Source organism: Nicotiana sylvestris, chromosome 11, assembly GCF_000393655.2.
Source record: "Nicotiana sylvestris chromosome 11, ASM39365v2, whole genome shotgun sequence".
NCBI classification, from domain to species: Eukaryota; Viridiplantae; Streptophyta; class Magnoliopsida; order Solanales; family Solanaceae; genus Nicotiana; species Nicotiana sylvestris.
In genome coordinates this window covers 144140664-144158341 of record NC_091067.1, presented here as the reverse complement: position 1 = coordinate 144158341, position 17678 = coordinate 144140664, and the positions used below count along the sequence as shown (strand labels likewise).

The window sequence follows — 17678 nt, the reverse complement described above, 5'->3', positions numbered from 1 at the left end:
TGTCATCAGCGACTTATCTTATTTATTGTCGTTTTAGATTCATCCATTTTTACATTAATTAAATGAGGCAATTATTGGCACTAAAATTCTCCAAATCAACATGTCACTAGGCCTACCTCGGGCACAACAAGGCTCCCAAATTAGGACGTGGATTAACATTCCCGCAATATGTGTTTAAATACTGCAAACATTTTCAGAATCCTTATTGACTTGTTTACCTTTTATTTTTATTATTCTCATCCCCTAAGATTGGATCACACATATTGGCATCATAAACATATCACACCATATCTAGAGGCCCTCCACCTCTTCCTTCTCCGAGTAATCCGAAAAGCAGAGGAAAAGCTAAGATGGATGCTTTGAGTGGTATCCATAAAGAAAACGCTGAAAATATCAAAACTTCAGATGGTCGGAGTACCCCCAGCCTAGAATGATTTGGTCCTATGATTGAAACATAAAATATTAGAGTTATAAAGAGAACTTGAGCAAATATGCAATTTGGAAAACCTCTCCCTCACCCTAAACGTCCCGAACATTAACCAATAAAATGCCCAAAACCTAGCACCTCCTCAAAATATGCCAAACATACGTCCACAAAATCTTCTCGTACCCCATCAATATGAAACTCCTCCCCAAAATCCTAATCCTCCACCAGTACCCACTCCTCCTCAGTACCAACATCTTCCTACCCAGTACCCGCAAACCACTTAACATACTCCCCAGAATATCCCGCAACCTATCTCTGATCCACAAAAATCAACCAACGATCACCACTACACTCCAACCCCTAGCACCAACCAAAACAAAAACCTTACCTCACTCTACTCAACAAACATCATACTCTCTAGAATTTGCCGAGAAGGAACTGCTCATCAAGAACATGGACGAGGAGATCAAGAAGTTGACAAGTCGAGTTCAGGGTGTTGAAGGAGGAAAAGGGATAGAAGGTCTGAACTATAAGGATTTATGCATACAACCAGATATGGAACTGCCGGAGGGTTACAAACTTCCCAAGTTCGAAATGTTTGGCGAAAAAGGTGATCCCAAGTTTCATCGGAGAACTTATTGTGACAAGCTCACGGGGGTCGGTAAAGATGGAAGTATTCAAATGAAGCTCTTCATGAGAAGTTTTACCGGAGTTGATATGTCCTGGGACATAAGCCATAATCCTATAAAGTGGGCCAGTTGGGTGAGCATGGCATTGGATTTTATGGACCGGTTCAAGTTTCATACAGAGAATGCACCAGATATCTTTTATATCCAGAACCTAAAAAAGAAGCCAACTAAGACTTTCCGCGAGTATGCTACTCGGTGGAGGTAGGAAGTAGTCAAGGTCAGACCAACATTAGACGAGGAACAGATGAACAAGTTCTTTGTCAGGGCACAAGACCCACAGTATTATGAAAGCCTAATGGTTATTGAGAATCATAAGTTCTCCGATAAGATCAAACTCAAAGAAATAATTGAAGAGGGTATTAAAAGCGAGATGGTGACAAATTTTGAGGCACTACAGGTCATAAGCAAAGCATTACAATCAGGTGGAATATCGAAGAAGAAAGAAGTAGGGGTAGTAATGGTGGCCCAAGACCCAAAATCTCCACTCAAATACCAAATACCTCCACCTACATCCCAACCCTCACCTCCCAAATATTCTCAACCTGCCACAACCTATCACATTAATAACACCCAACCAACCTATTACCATTAGCCTCCAACCCATCAAAACTATCAAAAACCCATACCTAAATCACAAACCACCCAGACAGTACACCGCCATTACTGAACCCATCGACCAACTATATGAAAGGTTGAAGGTTGCTGGTTATGTCACCCCTATTCCCGCAGTGGCAATGGAGAATTCACCTCAATGGGTTAACCCGAATAAAACATGTGCATATCATTCCGGTATGAAAAGGCACACTATTGACGAGTGTCGGACATTAAAAGATAAGATCCAGACATTGATTGATAATAAGATCATACAAGCGGAAGATGCACCCAACATCCGCAACAGTGCTCTTCCAGATTATAGGGGCAGAGGGATCAATGTGATAGAAACTGATGAGGAGTGGGATCCCGAGGGATCAATTGGACTTATCAAAGAGGGTGACAATTCTAAGAAGCCCGCAGTCACACTCAATCCTATTGTGGTGCAGGTACAGCCACCAGTTGAGGTTGAGGTAACTGAATCAGTTCCATTTGAGGTAGAAATAGCACCACCTACAGCCACACCTATTCCATTTGAGGTAGAAGTGGCCATACATTTCACAGTGATAGTAGCAACCACACCTTCTTTCAAGTCTAACGCCATACCTTTGGATTACGTTGCCGAAGCTAGGAGAAAGGGAAAAGCAAAGATTGAAGAATCTGGTGCCGCACAGGGGATGACTAGAACTAGAAGGATCTATACACCCAAATATTTGGGAGGAACAAGCAAGGAAGCTGCTACCAAATAACCCGTCATTGAAATTGGTCCAGATGATCTTTGGAATAAAGTACAGGCAAGACAATACTCTATCGTCGATCATTTAAACAAGACTCCCGCCCAGATATCCATCCTGTCGCTACTATAAATTCTGAGGCGCATAAGAGTGCTCTAATGAAGGTGTTAAATGAAGCTTACGTACCCAACAATATCACCAGTGGAGAGATGGCCAACATGGTAGGGCAAGTACTGGAGAGTTTGCACGAGGAAGAAGTACCACCTGAAGGATTAAGTCACAACAGGGCATTGCATATCACAGTACAGTTCGAGGACAAATTTATCGCGAGGGTTTTAATAAATGGGGGTTCAAGCGCCAATATTTCTCCATTGATTACTCTAAAAAGGTTGGGCAAAGATTTCCATGAGATACAAGCAGGAAGTATGAACGTGAAAGCATTTGATGGGTCTCAAAGGGAAACGATTGGGGAGATTAGCTTTTGTCTGCAGATGGGACCAACTTATTTAAATGTTGAGCTCCAAGTACTAGACATATAAGCTACATACAATCTTCTATTGGGATGACCTTGGATACATGTCGCTGGTGATGTGGCTTCCATACAACACCAAGTCGTGAAATTCAAATCGAACCATCAGGAGGTAATCATTCACGGGGATGGAAGCAATCCCATTTACACCAATCAAAATGTTCCGGTTGTCGAGAATAAAAGAAGGCTGGTGGAGAGACTTATCACCATATTGAACATGTCAACAAAATTAAGAAGGACAAGTGATGGAGTAACAAAATAGAAAGCATACTGGCATGGTCTGGGTACGAACCCGGCAAAGGGCTTGGGAAGAAACTCCAGGGCATTACCAAACCGATACAGTTGAAACTTTGCGGCACAACTTTTGGGCTGGGATATCCATACACCTGGCAAGAATATAATGATTGCTCTCCACCTTAGCGTGGTCCTTATTACCCTCTCGAGTAGCTAGTGCCACATCTGAGTCAGACTTTTCACCAGGCCGATACAATATGGGGATCTGTATAGGAAGAAGCTTTAGCTGGGTTGAGAAATTTGTTCCTAGAAGACGAGAATATGGATTGCAATGTTATAATTGAAGAGGAGGAGGAAAAAGGCCTCACCATTCAGACCATAGAGAAGGGAGTTGTTCTCAAGAATTGGACTGCCACACCATCCCGAGCCCGCCGAGTTCCTGGGTAGCTTAGCAATTAGCCTGACTCGGTTTAATAGCTATGTTATAGGCATTTAAGATATTTACACTAATTTTGTTTTAAAGACGCATTTTGTTTCAAAGTAATTGCTCGAATCATCGAGCAGTACCTGTTTTAGATATTTTCAAATTTAATTAATGCATTTCTATTAAGTATTCATTATTATCTTTAACATTTTTCTTCTACAGCGTTATTATTACTTTTCCTGATGAACCGATGACTGTGACATGTAATGAGATAACGCAATATAAGGATAGCGACTCAGAAGAATATGATGAAATACCTGAGGAAGTTGTCAGAGAAATTGAGAACTCTGAGAACAAACCTAAGACCAATCCAGACGAAACCGAAACAATCAATTTGGGTGATTCCGAAACTGTCAAAGAGACTCGCATAAGCATTCACTTATCACCATTAGAGAAGGAAGAGTACACTCGTTTCTTGAAAGAATATGAGGATATTTTTGCATGGTCATATGATGACATGACCAGTCTTAGCACATCCATATTGGCTCATAAGTTACCTACCAGTCCAATGTGTCCACCGGTGCAGCAGAAACTCAGAAAGTTCAAACCAGACATGAGTCTGAAAATCATGGAGGAAGTCACTAAGCAAATCAAAGCCAAAGTCCTTAGGGTAGTTAAGTACCAAACCTGGTTAGCCAACATTGTACCGGTTTAGAAGAAAGATGGGAAAGTTAGAGTGTGTGTTGACTATCGGGATTTAAATAGAGCAAGTCCCAAGGATGATTACCCACTGCCAAATATACACATCCATATCAACAATTGCACCAAACATGAACTCCAATCCTTTGTAGATTGCTTTGCCGGTTATCATCAGATCTGTATGGACAAAGAAGACGTAGAGAAAATAGCCTTCATTACATCATGGGGAGTGTACTGCTACAAAATGATTCCATTCGGTCTAAAGAATGCTGGGGCTACCTACATGAGGGCCATGACGATGATCTTCCATGACATGATACACAAGGAAATAGAGGTGTATGTTGACGATGTCATCATCAAATTCAAGAGGGCCGTAGATCACATAGCAGACTTGAGAAAGTTTTTTGACAGGCTAAGGAGGTACAATCTAAAATTGAACCCTGCAAAATGTGCATTCGGGGTTCCTACAGGAAAGCTGTTGGGATTTATTATCAACTGTCGAGGAATCGAGTTGGACCCATCCAAAGTTAAGGCTATCCAAGAGTTACCACTACCAAAGAGCAAAAAGGACGTGATGAGCTTCCTAGGATGCCTTAACTACATCAGTCTCTTCATAGCACAGTCCACAATAATATGTGAACCCATCTTTAAAATGTTGAGGAAAGATGCTAAAACCAGTTGGACCGGGGATTTTCAGAACACTTTTGACAAAATTAAGGAATACCTGTCCACGCCACCAGTCCTAGTCCCGCCAGAACATGGGAGACCTTTGCTACTCTATCTATCCTTATTAGATGAGTCTTTTGGATGTGTTTTGGGACAACATGACGAGACAGGAATAAAGGATCAAGCCATATATTACTTGAGTAAGAAGTTCACACCTTACGAAGCATGATATTCTCTGCTAAAACGCACTTGTTGTGCTTTGACATGGACAACTCAGAAATTGAGGCATTACTTCTGTGCCTATACCACATACCTCATATCTATGATGGACACTTTGAAGTACATCTTTCAGAAGCCCATGCAACCGGAAAGTTAGCTAAGTGGCAGATATTGTAAATTGAGTTCGATATCATCTATGTAACTCAAAAGGAAGTCAAAGGACAAGCACTGGCAGACCATCTTGCTGAAAATACAATGGGAGGAGAATATAAACCAATAAAAATGTATTTTCCTAATGAAGAAGTATCATTCATAGGGGAGCACATTGCTGAAGCCTACGACGGTTGGAGAATGTTCTTCGATGGGGATACAAACTTCAAAAGAGTGGGCATTGGAGTAGTTTTTGTATCATAAATAGTTCAACATTACTCGGTATCCGCAAAACATAGGTTTCCGTGCACCAACAATATGGCAGAATATGAGGCTTGCATCATGGGGCTCAATTTGGCCATCGATATGAATATAAAAGAGTTGTTGGTAATTGGTGATTCGGATCTTTTGGTACATCAGGTTCAAGGAGAATGGGCTACGAAAAACACCAAGATACTACCATACTTGTATCATGTGCAAGAATTAATGAAGAGGTTCATAAAGATAGAATTCAAACATGTTCCAAGAATCCAAAATGAGTCCGCAGATGCACTGTCTACCTTGTCATCAATGATACAAGATCCGGACAAGAATTCTATCGATCCCATCCCGGTGAAAATCCATAACAAGTCGGCTTACTATGCTCATGTTGAATAAGAAACGGATGGAAAACATTGGTTCCACGACATCAAAGAATATTTGGCGAAAGGAGAATATCCAGAACAGGCAAACCATACTCAGAAATGCATTCTACAGAGGCTGTCCAATCACTTCTTCCAAAACGGAGGGACCCTATATAGAAGAACTCATGATCTGGGGTTGTTAAGGTGTGTTGACGCAAAGGAGGCTTCCAGATTGCTTGAGGAGGTACATGCCTGAACTTGCGGACCGCATATAAAAGGTTTTGTTTTAGCCAAAAAGATACTCAGAGCTGGATATTTTTGGATGATCATGGAAACGGATTACATCAGGTACGTCTAGAAATTCCATCAATGCCAGGTACATGCAGACATTATAAAGGTTCCACCAAACGAGCTCAATGCAACAAGTACACCTTGGCATTTTACTTCATGGGGTATGCATGTCATTGGTTCGATCGAGCCCACCGCTTCTAACGGGCACCGATTCATTTTAGTGGCTATCGACTATTTCACAAAATGGGTAGAAGTTGCATCTTACAAAGCTGTAACCAAGAAAGTCATAGCAGATTTTGTCAAGGATCGTATTGTTTGTCGATTCGGGGTTCCCTGGTTCATTATCACTGATAATTCCGCCAATCTCAATAGTGATCTGATGAAAGTCATATGTGAAACCTTCAAAATCAAGCACAAAACCTCTACAGCATACAGGCCTCACATGAATGGAGTTTTGGAGGATCACTCATACTTGAAAAATGGATGGAGAAGTTTGGCCAAAACCTATCAATTCTGACACAATCAAGAGATACTATATTTAAATTATTTACATTCCTTCATCTGATGTAACTGAACTATGCTTGACCTGATTCTCGTTTAAGAGAAGATACGTAGGTAGCCCTATGTGTTCGGTCATATCTTAATAAAATCTTCATTTTTCCAGAACGAGAAACTAAGGCAGAATTTTGAGGACGACCCTCAATATTCCGGAACAAGACCAGCCGACGCCATTATATACCACTATGTTTCTAAATATCTCTATTTCATCAATAAGTGCATATTTTCGAAAACTTTGTTTCTGTGGCCGCCAAGTGTTAGTCAAGGCAATTCCTAACCTTTCCCTCAAAACTCATGATTTTTCTATGCATGCAGGCACAATGAACATAACAGGAGTACTCGTAAGTATACACATCAAAATCGCTATCCTCACAATCGGACCAACGATCGCAAATAAATCTCCAGCTAAGAAAAATTCTGTTCTGATTTGCTATTTGTCTATTAAATACGGCTAAGCATTGCATTCTATTTGCATGAGACTAAGCCCTGCCTCAAATCTTGCATGAGGCTAATTCCTGCCTCTATATTTGCATAAGGCTAAGCATTGCCTTCTCTTTGCATGAGACTAAGCCTTACCTCAAATCTTGCATCAGGCGAAGCCCTGCCTCCATATTTGCATAAGGCTAAGCATTGCCTTTTCTTTACATGAGACTAAGCCATATCTCAAATCTTGCATGAGTCTAAGCCTTGCCTCCATATTTGCATAAGGCTAAGCATTTCCTTCTCTGTGCATGAGACTAAGCCATGTCTCAAATCTTTCATGAGGCTAAGCCGTGCCTCCATATTTGCATAAGGCTAAACGTTGCCTTCTCTTTGCATGAGACTGAGCCCTGTCTCAAATCTCGCATGAGGCTAAGCCCTGCCTCCATATTTGCATAAGGCTAAGCATTGCCTTCTCTTTGCATGAGACTAAGCCCTGTCTCAAATATTGAATGAGGCTAAGACCTGCCTCCATATTTGCATAAGGCTAAGCATTGCATTCTCTTTGCATGAGTAAGTATCGTCTCCATTTCTTGCATGAGGCTAAACCCTGCCTCCCTAATTTCACAAGGGTAAGCTCCACCTTTCCCTGTCTAATGTTGAATGTTACACTATCTTAAACCTAGCACTACTTTGCCTTTTCTGGGACTAAGCTCTATCTTGATTCTATACAAAACTAAGCTCTGTCTTGTCTCTATTCGAAGGCGTCATAGTCTGAAGACATCATCCTCACATACTTAAGACAGCATGTCATGGCCCGAGGATTTCTTGATACTGCACATCATTATTCAAAGGCGTCATGGTTCAGAGGCACCATTCTCATAGCCCGAGAACATCATTTCATAGCCTGCTAATCTCTCAAGATTCATGGCCCAGAACGTCATCCTCTTTGTCCAAAGACAACCTTCATGGTCCAAAGGGAATTTGCATCATGTTTAAATTATCGCAGTAATCTATATACTTGCATGCATTGTGTTTTATGCTTTGCAGGAAATCCAGGAGGTAACCGTTCTTCAAACAAGAGCAACATTCGCTCCGGTTTCCGCTCGTACCATTTATGCCTCGCCATTATTTCAAACGTAATCGACTCCCATCAAATACCCACCTTTACTCTATGACCATTCAGATACCTTCCCTGTGATACGTCTGTTACTATTCAGATTCGCCTTCATAACTCTGCACAATTCCATCCGATACTACCCTTCACAAAAGAACCTTTTCCGAAACATACTACCATTCCTATAACAATTCCGTCAGTTTCATTCACCGGTGGGTCCAGAACTACACATGGCCTGATTCCTATAAAATCAGGGATATGTAGGCAGCTCAAGGACCAGGGTGCGGCCTATATATTTTTAAAAGCACCCCATTCGGTTAAAATCGGTCATTATTTCTTTACCTGATAACTCTTTCATCCTTCTCGAGTAAAAAGGGGCAGCTGTTCATATCCAATTTTCCCTCATATATTTTTAAAGCATATATACTTTCAAAATAGGGCACAAACATCAACCATTTTTTTTCATAATTTTCTGTAATTTTTAAAGGGATTTTAATTAATTTATTCCAGTATTTTATTGTCTAAATTATTACAAGTTGCACCACAAATAATTTTATAATGATTTATTACTTGATTTTTATTGTTTATCTTTATATTAAGCTCTAATCATTTTATTCATAAGTATATTTATATCTTTAGGCTATAATTGCAATAATTTTGCAATAATAGCCCTTATATGCATAATTACATTACTTACACATAAAATTACTGTTTGCTGCCTCAACAACACCATTAACTTTGGGCCAGTAAGGGGTAGAATTCTGATGTGTGATATTAAATTGTTTGCATACCCCCCTCATCAAATGACTGTTCAAATTTGCAGCATTGTCTGTAATGATAGTTTTAAGAATACCAAAACGACATATAATGTTGGAATGCACGAAGTCCACCACTGCTTTTTGGTGACGGCTTTAAGAGTGACTGCTTCAACCCACTTTGTGAAGTAGTCAATGGTAACTAAGATGAATCTGTGCTCATTTGAAGATTTTGGCTCGATTGGCCCAATGACATCCATACCCCAAGCAACGAACGGCCACAGTGCTCACATAGGATGCAATTCTGACGGCAGTGCATGAATCAAGTCGCCGGGTACCTGACACTGATGACACTTTCGAACAAAACTGAAGAAATCCTTTTCCATGGTCATCCAGTAATAGCTTGCCCGAAGAATTTTCTTTGCAAGGACGTATCCATTCATATTGGGTCCACACACTCCTGCGTGCACTTCATTCATGCTTTTTCCAGACTCTTGGGTATCCACGCATCTTAAAAGGTCAGATCTGGAGTCTTTTTATACAAGACTTCTCCACTCAAGAAGAAACCACTAGCGAGCCTTCTATGGTTCACTTTTGGTCTCTACTGGCTTGCTCAAGGTATTCCTTTGTATTCAAAAATCATTTGATATCATGATACCATGGCTGAACATCCAGTTCCATCTCAATTGTATTGTAATAACAATGTCTTTCTCAAATTTGGATTTCCAATGGGTCAATGTGGACATTTCCTGGATATGGTAAAATAGAGGCCAAAGTAGCTAGTGCATCGGCTAGCTCATTGTGAAACCAAGGAATGTACCTGAACTCGACGGATTTGAACAACTTGCTAAGATCTTCCACGTGTTGCCTGTATGGGATAAGCTTGATATCCCAAGTTTCCCATTCACCTTGAGTTTGTCGAATAATCAAGTCAGAATCTCCCATGATTAACAATTCTTCCACATCCATGTCAACTGCCATATTCATACCCATAATGCAGGCTTCATACTCAGTAGTGTTAATTGTACAAAAGAACCAAAGCCGGGATGTGGTCGGATAGTGCTGACCAGTGGGTGAGATTAAAATTGCCCTAATCCCTACACCTTTGGCATTCACAGCTCCGTCAAAGAATATTTTCAAAGCATTGGTGTCTTCTGGAATTACCTCAACTGAATTTACTTCCTCGTTTGGAAAGTAAGTACTCAAAGGTTGATATTCATCATCAACAGGATTCTCAACTAGGTGATCCACCAAGGCTTGAGCTTTCATCGCCATGCGGGTGACATAGACTATGTCAAACTCAGTGAGCAAGATTTACCATTTTGCTAACCTCCGTGTGGGCATCGATTTTTTCGAATATATACTTCAAAGGATCCAATCTGGTTATGAGATAGGTGATATAGTCCAACAAGTAATGCCTAAGCTTCTGAGCAACCCAAGTCAAGGCGCAACAAGTTCTTTCCAACAAAGTGTACTTGGCTTCATAACTAGTGAACTTCTTGCTCAAATAATATATGGCTTGTTCTTTTTTCCCGATCACGTCATGTTGCCCGAGAACACATCCAAAAGAATTCTCCAACACTGTCAAGTACAAGAATAAAGGCCTTCTAGGCTCGAGTGGAACCAACACTAGCAGATTCGACAGATATTCTTTGATTTTATCGAAAGCTTCCTAACACTCATCTGTCCATCTAATCACCACATCTTTCTTCAACAACTTAAATATGGGCTCACACTTGGAAGTCAACTGAGAAATGAATCTGCTGATGTAATTCAACCTCCCCAATAGACTCATAACCTTTTTCTTAGTTCTCGAAGGTGGCAAATCCCGAATAGACTTTATCTTTGTTGGATCTAACTCGATGCCTCTCCAACTGACTATAAACCCTTAAAGTTTCCCAAATGGTACTCCAAATGCATATTTAGCTGGATCCAACTTCAAATCATACTTATGCAGGCGTTCAAAGAACTTTTTCAAATCTCGCACATGGTCATCCACATACACCTCAATTTCCTGGTGCATCATGTCATGAAAAATGGCGGTCATAGCTCTCATGTAAGTTGCCCTGGCGTTCTTTAAACTGAACGACATGACTGTATAGCAGTAAGTACCCCAGGGTGTGGTGAAAGCCGTCTTTCCTACGTCTTCTTCATCTATCAAAACCTGATGATACCCAGCATAACAATCCACGAAAGACTGTATCTCATGTTTGGCACAGTTTTACCAAAGAAAGGTGGATGTTTGGTAATGGAAAGTTGTCCTTGGGGCTTGCTTTGTTCAAACCCCTATAATCAACCCACACTTCAGTTTTTCCATCTTTCTTTGGCACTGGGACCACATTAGGACCACTCGGATCACACCCGCTTTCAAATGTTTGGTGATTTCTTCTTTAATCTCATCACTGATATTTGTTTTAAACTTTCTCTGGTTTTGTTGAACAGGGGGATAACTGGGGTAAGTTGGCAATTAGTGCACCACTAGATCAACACTCAGTCCTATCATATCATCATAGTACAAGGCAAACACGTCTTTAAATTCGAACAAAAGTTGGACCAGTGCATCCCTAGTTCTTTCATCCACATGAATGCTTATCATGGTTTCCTAGACCTCTTCCTAACTACCCAAATTAACCGGCTCAGTTTCATTTAAGTTTGGCTTAGGCTTATTCTCAAATTATTCCAATTCTCGATTTATTTCCCTAAAAGCCTCATCTTCATCATATTCTAGTTCTTGATTTATTATTTTACAGTTAGACAGCGTGTTATGATCTAGGCATAAAGTCCTCAAGAATGTCATGTTATTTATGTCCGCGTTATTGGAACACAAAAGAGAGATAAGAAAAATAACAAAAATCAAAAAGAATAAAGAGAGAGTTTCATAGAAGATGAAATATTAATTTCATTTCATTAAATTTGAAGATAGAATGGTTTACATCGGAATTTAAAAGACAATAAACTAAAAAAATTCGAGTTATACCCTGAAATAACTCGGAATGAAAGAAATATGGCAAGACTGGACTAGCGGGATTCCCGCCTGACTGGGAATAGAGTAGCCTTCCAATTTTGAAGTTTGGCATTTTGCCCCATATATTGTACCTCATTAGTGCTTGAGCCTTCACCCGGCTGGACCATATGAGCCTCATGTAACATTTGCCTCATTGCCCCACAGATGTCCTCAATTTCTTTTTCCTTAAAGGCCTTATCTTCTTCCTCTATGTATCTTGGCTTAACAAACATTCTGGAAAGATACGGGACCGGCTGAGTCAGAACCCACCCATTGTTCTTATGTTTATTAGCTCATTTTACGTCGAATTCTGTAGCTCAAACCGATGCCAAAGAAGTTTTCACTGGTAGTCAAAGTTATGGGCTTTGTAATGCCTTGCAAAGATGCCCCGAGCCTTTTCCCGGGTTTGTAGCCATGTTTGATCATTTCACTGGTGACCATAATTGATGCGCTTGACAAGAAGGGTTGAGGACACGGGGTTCCTTCCTCACACTGGTCCGCGACTACGATGTCAAAAGCTTGGTAGACTATGTGCTCACTACCTTCCCTAGCCTACAAACATGGGACGGATAGGTCCCTGTAGATTGATTGCTCATCTTTTTCGTGGACCACGATTTCCTATTTTTCATGTTCAAACTTAACCATTTCGTGGAGAGTAGAAGGTACGGGCCCTGCCGCATGGATCCAAGACCTTCTTAGAAAAAATTGTAGGAAATGTCCATGTCCAAAACCTGAAATGTTACTTCAAATTCCACAGGGCCGATGGTTAGGATCAAATCAATCTCCCCGATCGTATCTCTCTTGATACCATTAAAAGAACGTACGCAAAAATTGTTGGGTCTAATCCTTTCAGTCATAATTTCCATTCTCGTTAAGGTCGAGAGAGGGCAGATGTCAACCCTAGATCCGCCATCTAACATAACTCTTTTCACGTAGTATCCTTCAAATTTAATGGTCAAATGAAGAGCTTTGTTGTGGCAGCACCTTCTGGAGGCAAGTCGTTTCAGCTGAACGAAATTTGGTTGACTTCGAAAAATCATTCTGCCATTCTTTCCAATTGCTCCATAGTGGACTCAACCGGAACATATGCTTCATTGAGCGTCTTCAACAACACTTTCTGATGCTAATTCAAGCTTATAAATAGGGACAAAAGTGAGACATGAGAGGGGGACTTCCTGAGTTGATCAATCATAGCGTACTCCGAGGTTTTCATTTTTCGGAGGAATTCCTCTGCCTCTTCATCACTTTTAAGAGGAAAATGCTTCTATTTGGTCTTGTCCAATTCTTCCAAATTGAGGTACTTTCCAGATGGGTTTGTTTCATTCACCTCCGCCATGATTTCCTTTCCTTTGTATGTTACCACTGCTTTATTGTAGTTCCAGGGGACGACAGTGGGGTCCTTCATGGGGTTCTGTGGTGCGCGGCTGATAACCACGGGCTCAGTCAGCCTGGGTGAAATTATCGGCCCCACGCCACATAAGTCTCTTTTGGTATGTACATCTTTGGTACATGCAGTGTAACCTTGTTTTTTCTTAAACCTTTTGGGGGGACTCAACACAAACTATTCTTTTCTGAGGGCCCAAGGAACCTAGAGAATGACATCTTTAGGGGGTGCTGCCTCTATCTTGGTTTCCACAACCTTTTATATGCTTTGAGGAGGGGAGTTGCTCTTTTTTCATCCTTAGTTTTCTTTGCTACCTCTTTGGGTTTCTTTTCAACATCAGCAATAGCAATGATAGCCTTCAAAGATGGTTCGAACTCTCTGTCTTCACAAGTCATCCCAATAACTGGCCCATTGTTGTGAGTTGGCAATGGATTGTTGGTTACATTAGGGACCTCCCCATCCCTCAACACTACGACCTTTTGTTCTATCAGGTTTTCGACCACTCTCTTAAGGGTCCAATAATCTTCAGTGTCATGCCCTTCTTCCCCTGAATGATAACCACATCGGGTACCGGGTCAGTAGGTGGGTGACTCTGGGCTTTGCCTGTTTGGAGATACGGTTTGCAACAAACCCATTTGGACCAACTTTGGGAAAAAGCTGGAATATAATTCACCAATGGGCGTGAAGTTGGCTTTTCTGGGTGGTTCACGGGCACGGGCGTTATATGGAAAATTATTTTGTGGTGGATGGGAATTATATGGATCTTGGTGAGGAGGGTTATCTCTGGGAGTTGGAGCTCGATTTTCGTTATAATGTTGTTGTGGCCGAGCGTATGGGTGGGCATTCATTACTGCATAGGGCTGAGGAGTCATGGTATATGCCGCATCTCGGTGAGGGTTGTAATGTTGTGGGGTGCTTGAAGAGGAACCAAAGTAACCTCAGGGTTGACAATGGTTTCTCAGACTTGAGGCCATCATTGCCACTTCTTCTTTCTTTTTTCGATTTGCTGCAGCCCCCGACCCGCTCTGGATTGCTTGAGAGGTGAATCTTATAGACAATTGGCTCAGGATGTGACCTGTTTTCAAACCATTTTCTACCATTTCCCCAATCTTTATGGCTTCTGCAAATGGCTTACCCATATAGGACATCTTGTTATGGAAGTAATCATCCCCTTGGGCTTGCAGGATGACACTGACCATCTCAGTCTCATCCATTGGGGGAAACACCCTGGCAGCTTGTTCATGCCACTTGATAGCGTACTTTCAGAAGCTCTTTGAAGACATTTTTTGAAATTGGACAATGAGTTTTGATCTAGAGCTATGTCCACGTTGTACTGGAAATGTCTAACAAAGTCTCCGCCCAAGTCATCCTATATGTGCTAGTGGGAGATGTCTTAGTCCATATACCATTCGGATGCAATTCTGGCTAAACTCTCCCCTAAGTAAGCCATTAAGAGTTCTTCTTTTCCGCCCGCTCCTCTTAACTGATTGCAATACCTTTTCAGCTGGGCTATGGGTTCTCCATGTCAGTCATACTTTTCAAACTTGCGAGTCTTGAAACTGATAGGTAGATCAACATGCAGGAACATGCACAAGTCAGCATAGAAAACACTCTTCTGGCCACTCAGGCCTTGTATGTTCTTGAGACTTTATTCTATGCTTTTCATTTTTCGAGTGATCTCTTCTTGCTCGAGATTTTTTACAGTTCTCTCTTATCCCATGGTAAACTCATACCGAGGTTGTTGAGGGTAGGAGTTTGTGGTGACATGAGACATGTCCGATGAAAATGGTGGTATTTTTAAAGTAAAGGATAAAGGCTCATAGCTTGGCCTAGGCAATGTTGGTTGTGTCGTAGAGGAGGTTGGTGGTGCGGTGAATATGTTAGAAGGCACTCCCGAAATCAATGCATGAGGGCGAACCTCAGAAGGCATTCTGGGAAAATGGACTGACATAGTGGGGTATCCGAATGGGGTGGTCAAGTAATTTGTAGGGATGTTGGAAGTTCCACTTGTTTTGGGAACCATCTCGAGAAAACCAGGTATTGCACTAGGTGGCTCTCTACCATTAGACCAAGCGTCCCATATTTTTAACATGCTGAGGCGCAGTGCCCTGTTCTCTTCAGCAGTTGCCGACTCTGATATCAGGATAACCAACAACGGGCTGTCCTTTGAGGGGGGGTGGGGGTTGTTAGTAGATGACTCTCTAACGTCATTTCAACACTTCCTTTGGATCTTGTAAAGTAAGGATGCGAAGCTAGGTTACCACAAAACCAACCACCTTATCAACAGTGCCTTGTCTCAACAGCACACACAACAAACTAGTTAGTTTGAGAAAATTAACACATAGGGAATCGCACGTTGGGGAATGCAATGCACCTAGACAGTTAAATGTTTTTCTACATATTTTGTAACGGTTGCGTGTATCATCCCAGCTTTTGTGACCTCCCAGATCTTTGAATCTTTTCTTTTCTTTTCCCTTTTTCATTATTTGCTCTCTTTCCTTTGTACTCTCTCTTTTGCATTGTTTTCTCTCTTTTTCTTGTGTCGTCTTTTCATTATTTTCTCTCTTATTCGAATTATCTATAGCTATGACCGGATCCAATGAGGATTGCTTACGTATCACGATGTCGCATGAATCAGATCATTACATAGTTCATGGATAAACGCAAAATAAAAGAAAGAAACAATTTTTGGGTTTTTCAAATTTTCATTAAAATAAAAACTTCTAATTTTCTCTATTACAACGAATCCATCATACAGACTTAAGGACTGAAACATAAAAACAAACTAAAAGCAGACTAACAGACTATAAAAACTGAAATACAAACTCAGAAAGAAAAATCAGGAATACATAAGTGCCTCCAATACTACTCCAGGGACTCGCGGGACATCAGCCGGTCTTGATGCAGGCCTATGTGCAAGATCTCCTTGGAGGCGATCCAGGTCGTCCATTATCTAGCGAACAAAAGTCATTGATGCGGCGAAGAATGTGCATCTAGTCATATCCTCACACTCATGGAATTTCATGACGATATAGTCAGCAATTCCTCTAATCTTTTCTCTAATGATGTCTTTCTCTTGGAGTAGGCACCCAATTTGTTGAGATCTAGCTTCCAGAACTTAGATGTCATTATGGTTTTTCTCCTGCAACTATTGCATATTCTCTTCCAGTCGAGACATCAATGCATTACAATGTTCCCTCTCTACCTTGAAGTTCTTTGTCTGTCAAGCCATTTCATTCTCAAGGGTAGTTAGCATTTTCTTTAGATTTGCAACCTCTCTATAATATTTTCCTTATAATTGCTAAAGAAACTTTGCCTGTCCTTCAGCGTTCTTTGCCAACTTTGCCCAGGCTCTTTCCAAACTACCTTCGGACTTTTCCAAATCAGTCGCATACTCACATACTTTCCTTTTGAGGCCGTTGATAAGTCTTTCATCTATTTGACTCCTTCCCGAGATTTTAGCAGTTATCTTCATTCATTGAATCTAGGCTTGAAGGACTTCATTTTCTTGGTCTAACTTCTTCTTTTCACCTTCATCCGCAGTGGTTTGCAAACCACTATCAAATTTAAGTTCCCTAATTTGGCCTTCTAACTTGCTTATGGTGGCCCTGTATTCATTTTCTTTGGTCAGCCAATCCCATTGTTCTTTTGATGCTTCAACAAATTCTTGGAGGGGGGTCTCTTAGCTAGTATTCCAAACTCAATACTCCTTTTATACCAAGCAAGGTATCCGCACGACACTTCACCCTTGGATAAATCACGTACTCGGGTATTCGCCGTCAAATATTGGCACTCACTCCAGATCTGGCGAACCACTGCTTCATGAAATTGGCAATCAGAGCGGATCTCGATTGCATGAATGCTAAGATCTTCGTCCTTAGGGACTATTTGGCATCTTCCCAGCTGTCTCAAAACCCGGTACCGGGCATAAAGTTGGATACTTCTGAGACCCATTAGGAGGAAGTGAGGACCGGTGGCAGGCATGTGTACAATCTCATTAATAGGAAGCCAACCCAATGTCCATTCTATCTGATCTACAGTTATTGAGCGAAGGTGTTACGCCCCGCAGTATTACATAGATGTTATGCTCTGCAGTATTATATTACGATGATGTTATCCTCTACAGTAATATGTTACGATTGTGTTACGTCTTGCAGTATTAAG

General features: G+C 41.1%; 1 protein-coding gene across 1 annotated transcript; it reads right to left on the bottom strand.

Annotated features, from left to right (window-relative positions):
- Positions 1 to 9837: 9837 nt before the first annotated feature.
- On the bottom strand, positions 9838 to 10401 carry LOC138881781 (uncharacterized). The gene has a single exon (XM_070162046.1). The coding sequence runs from the start codon at positions 10399 to 10401 to the stop codon at positions 9838 to 9840; it is 564 nt and encodes a 187-aa protein (XP_070018147.1).
- Between the last annotated feature and the right edge of the window lie 7277 nt (positions 10402 to 17678).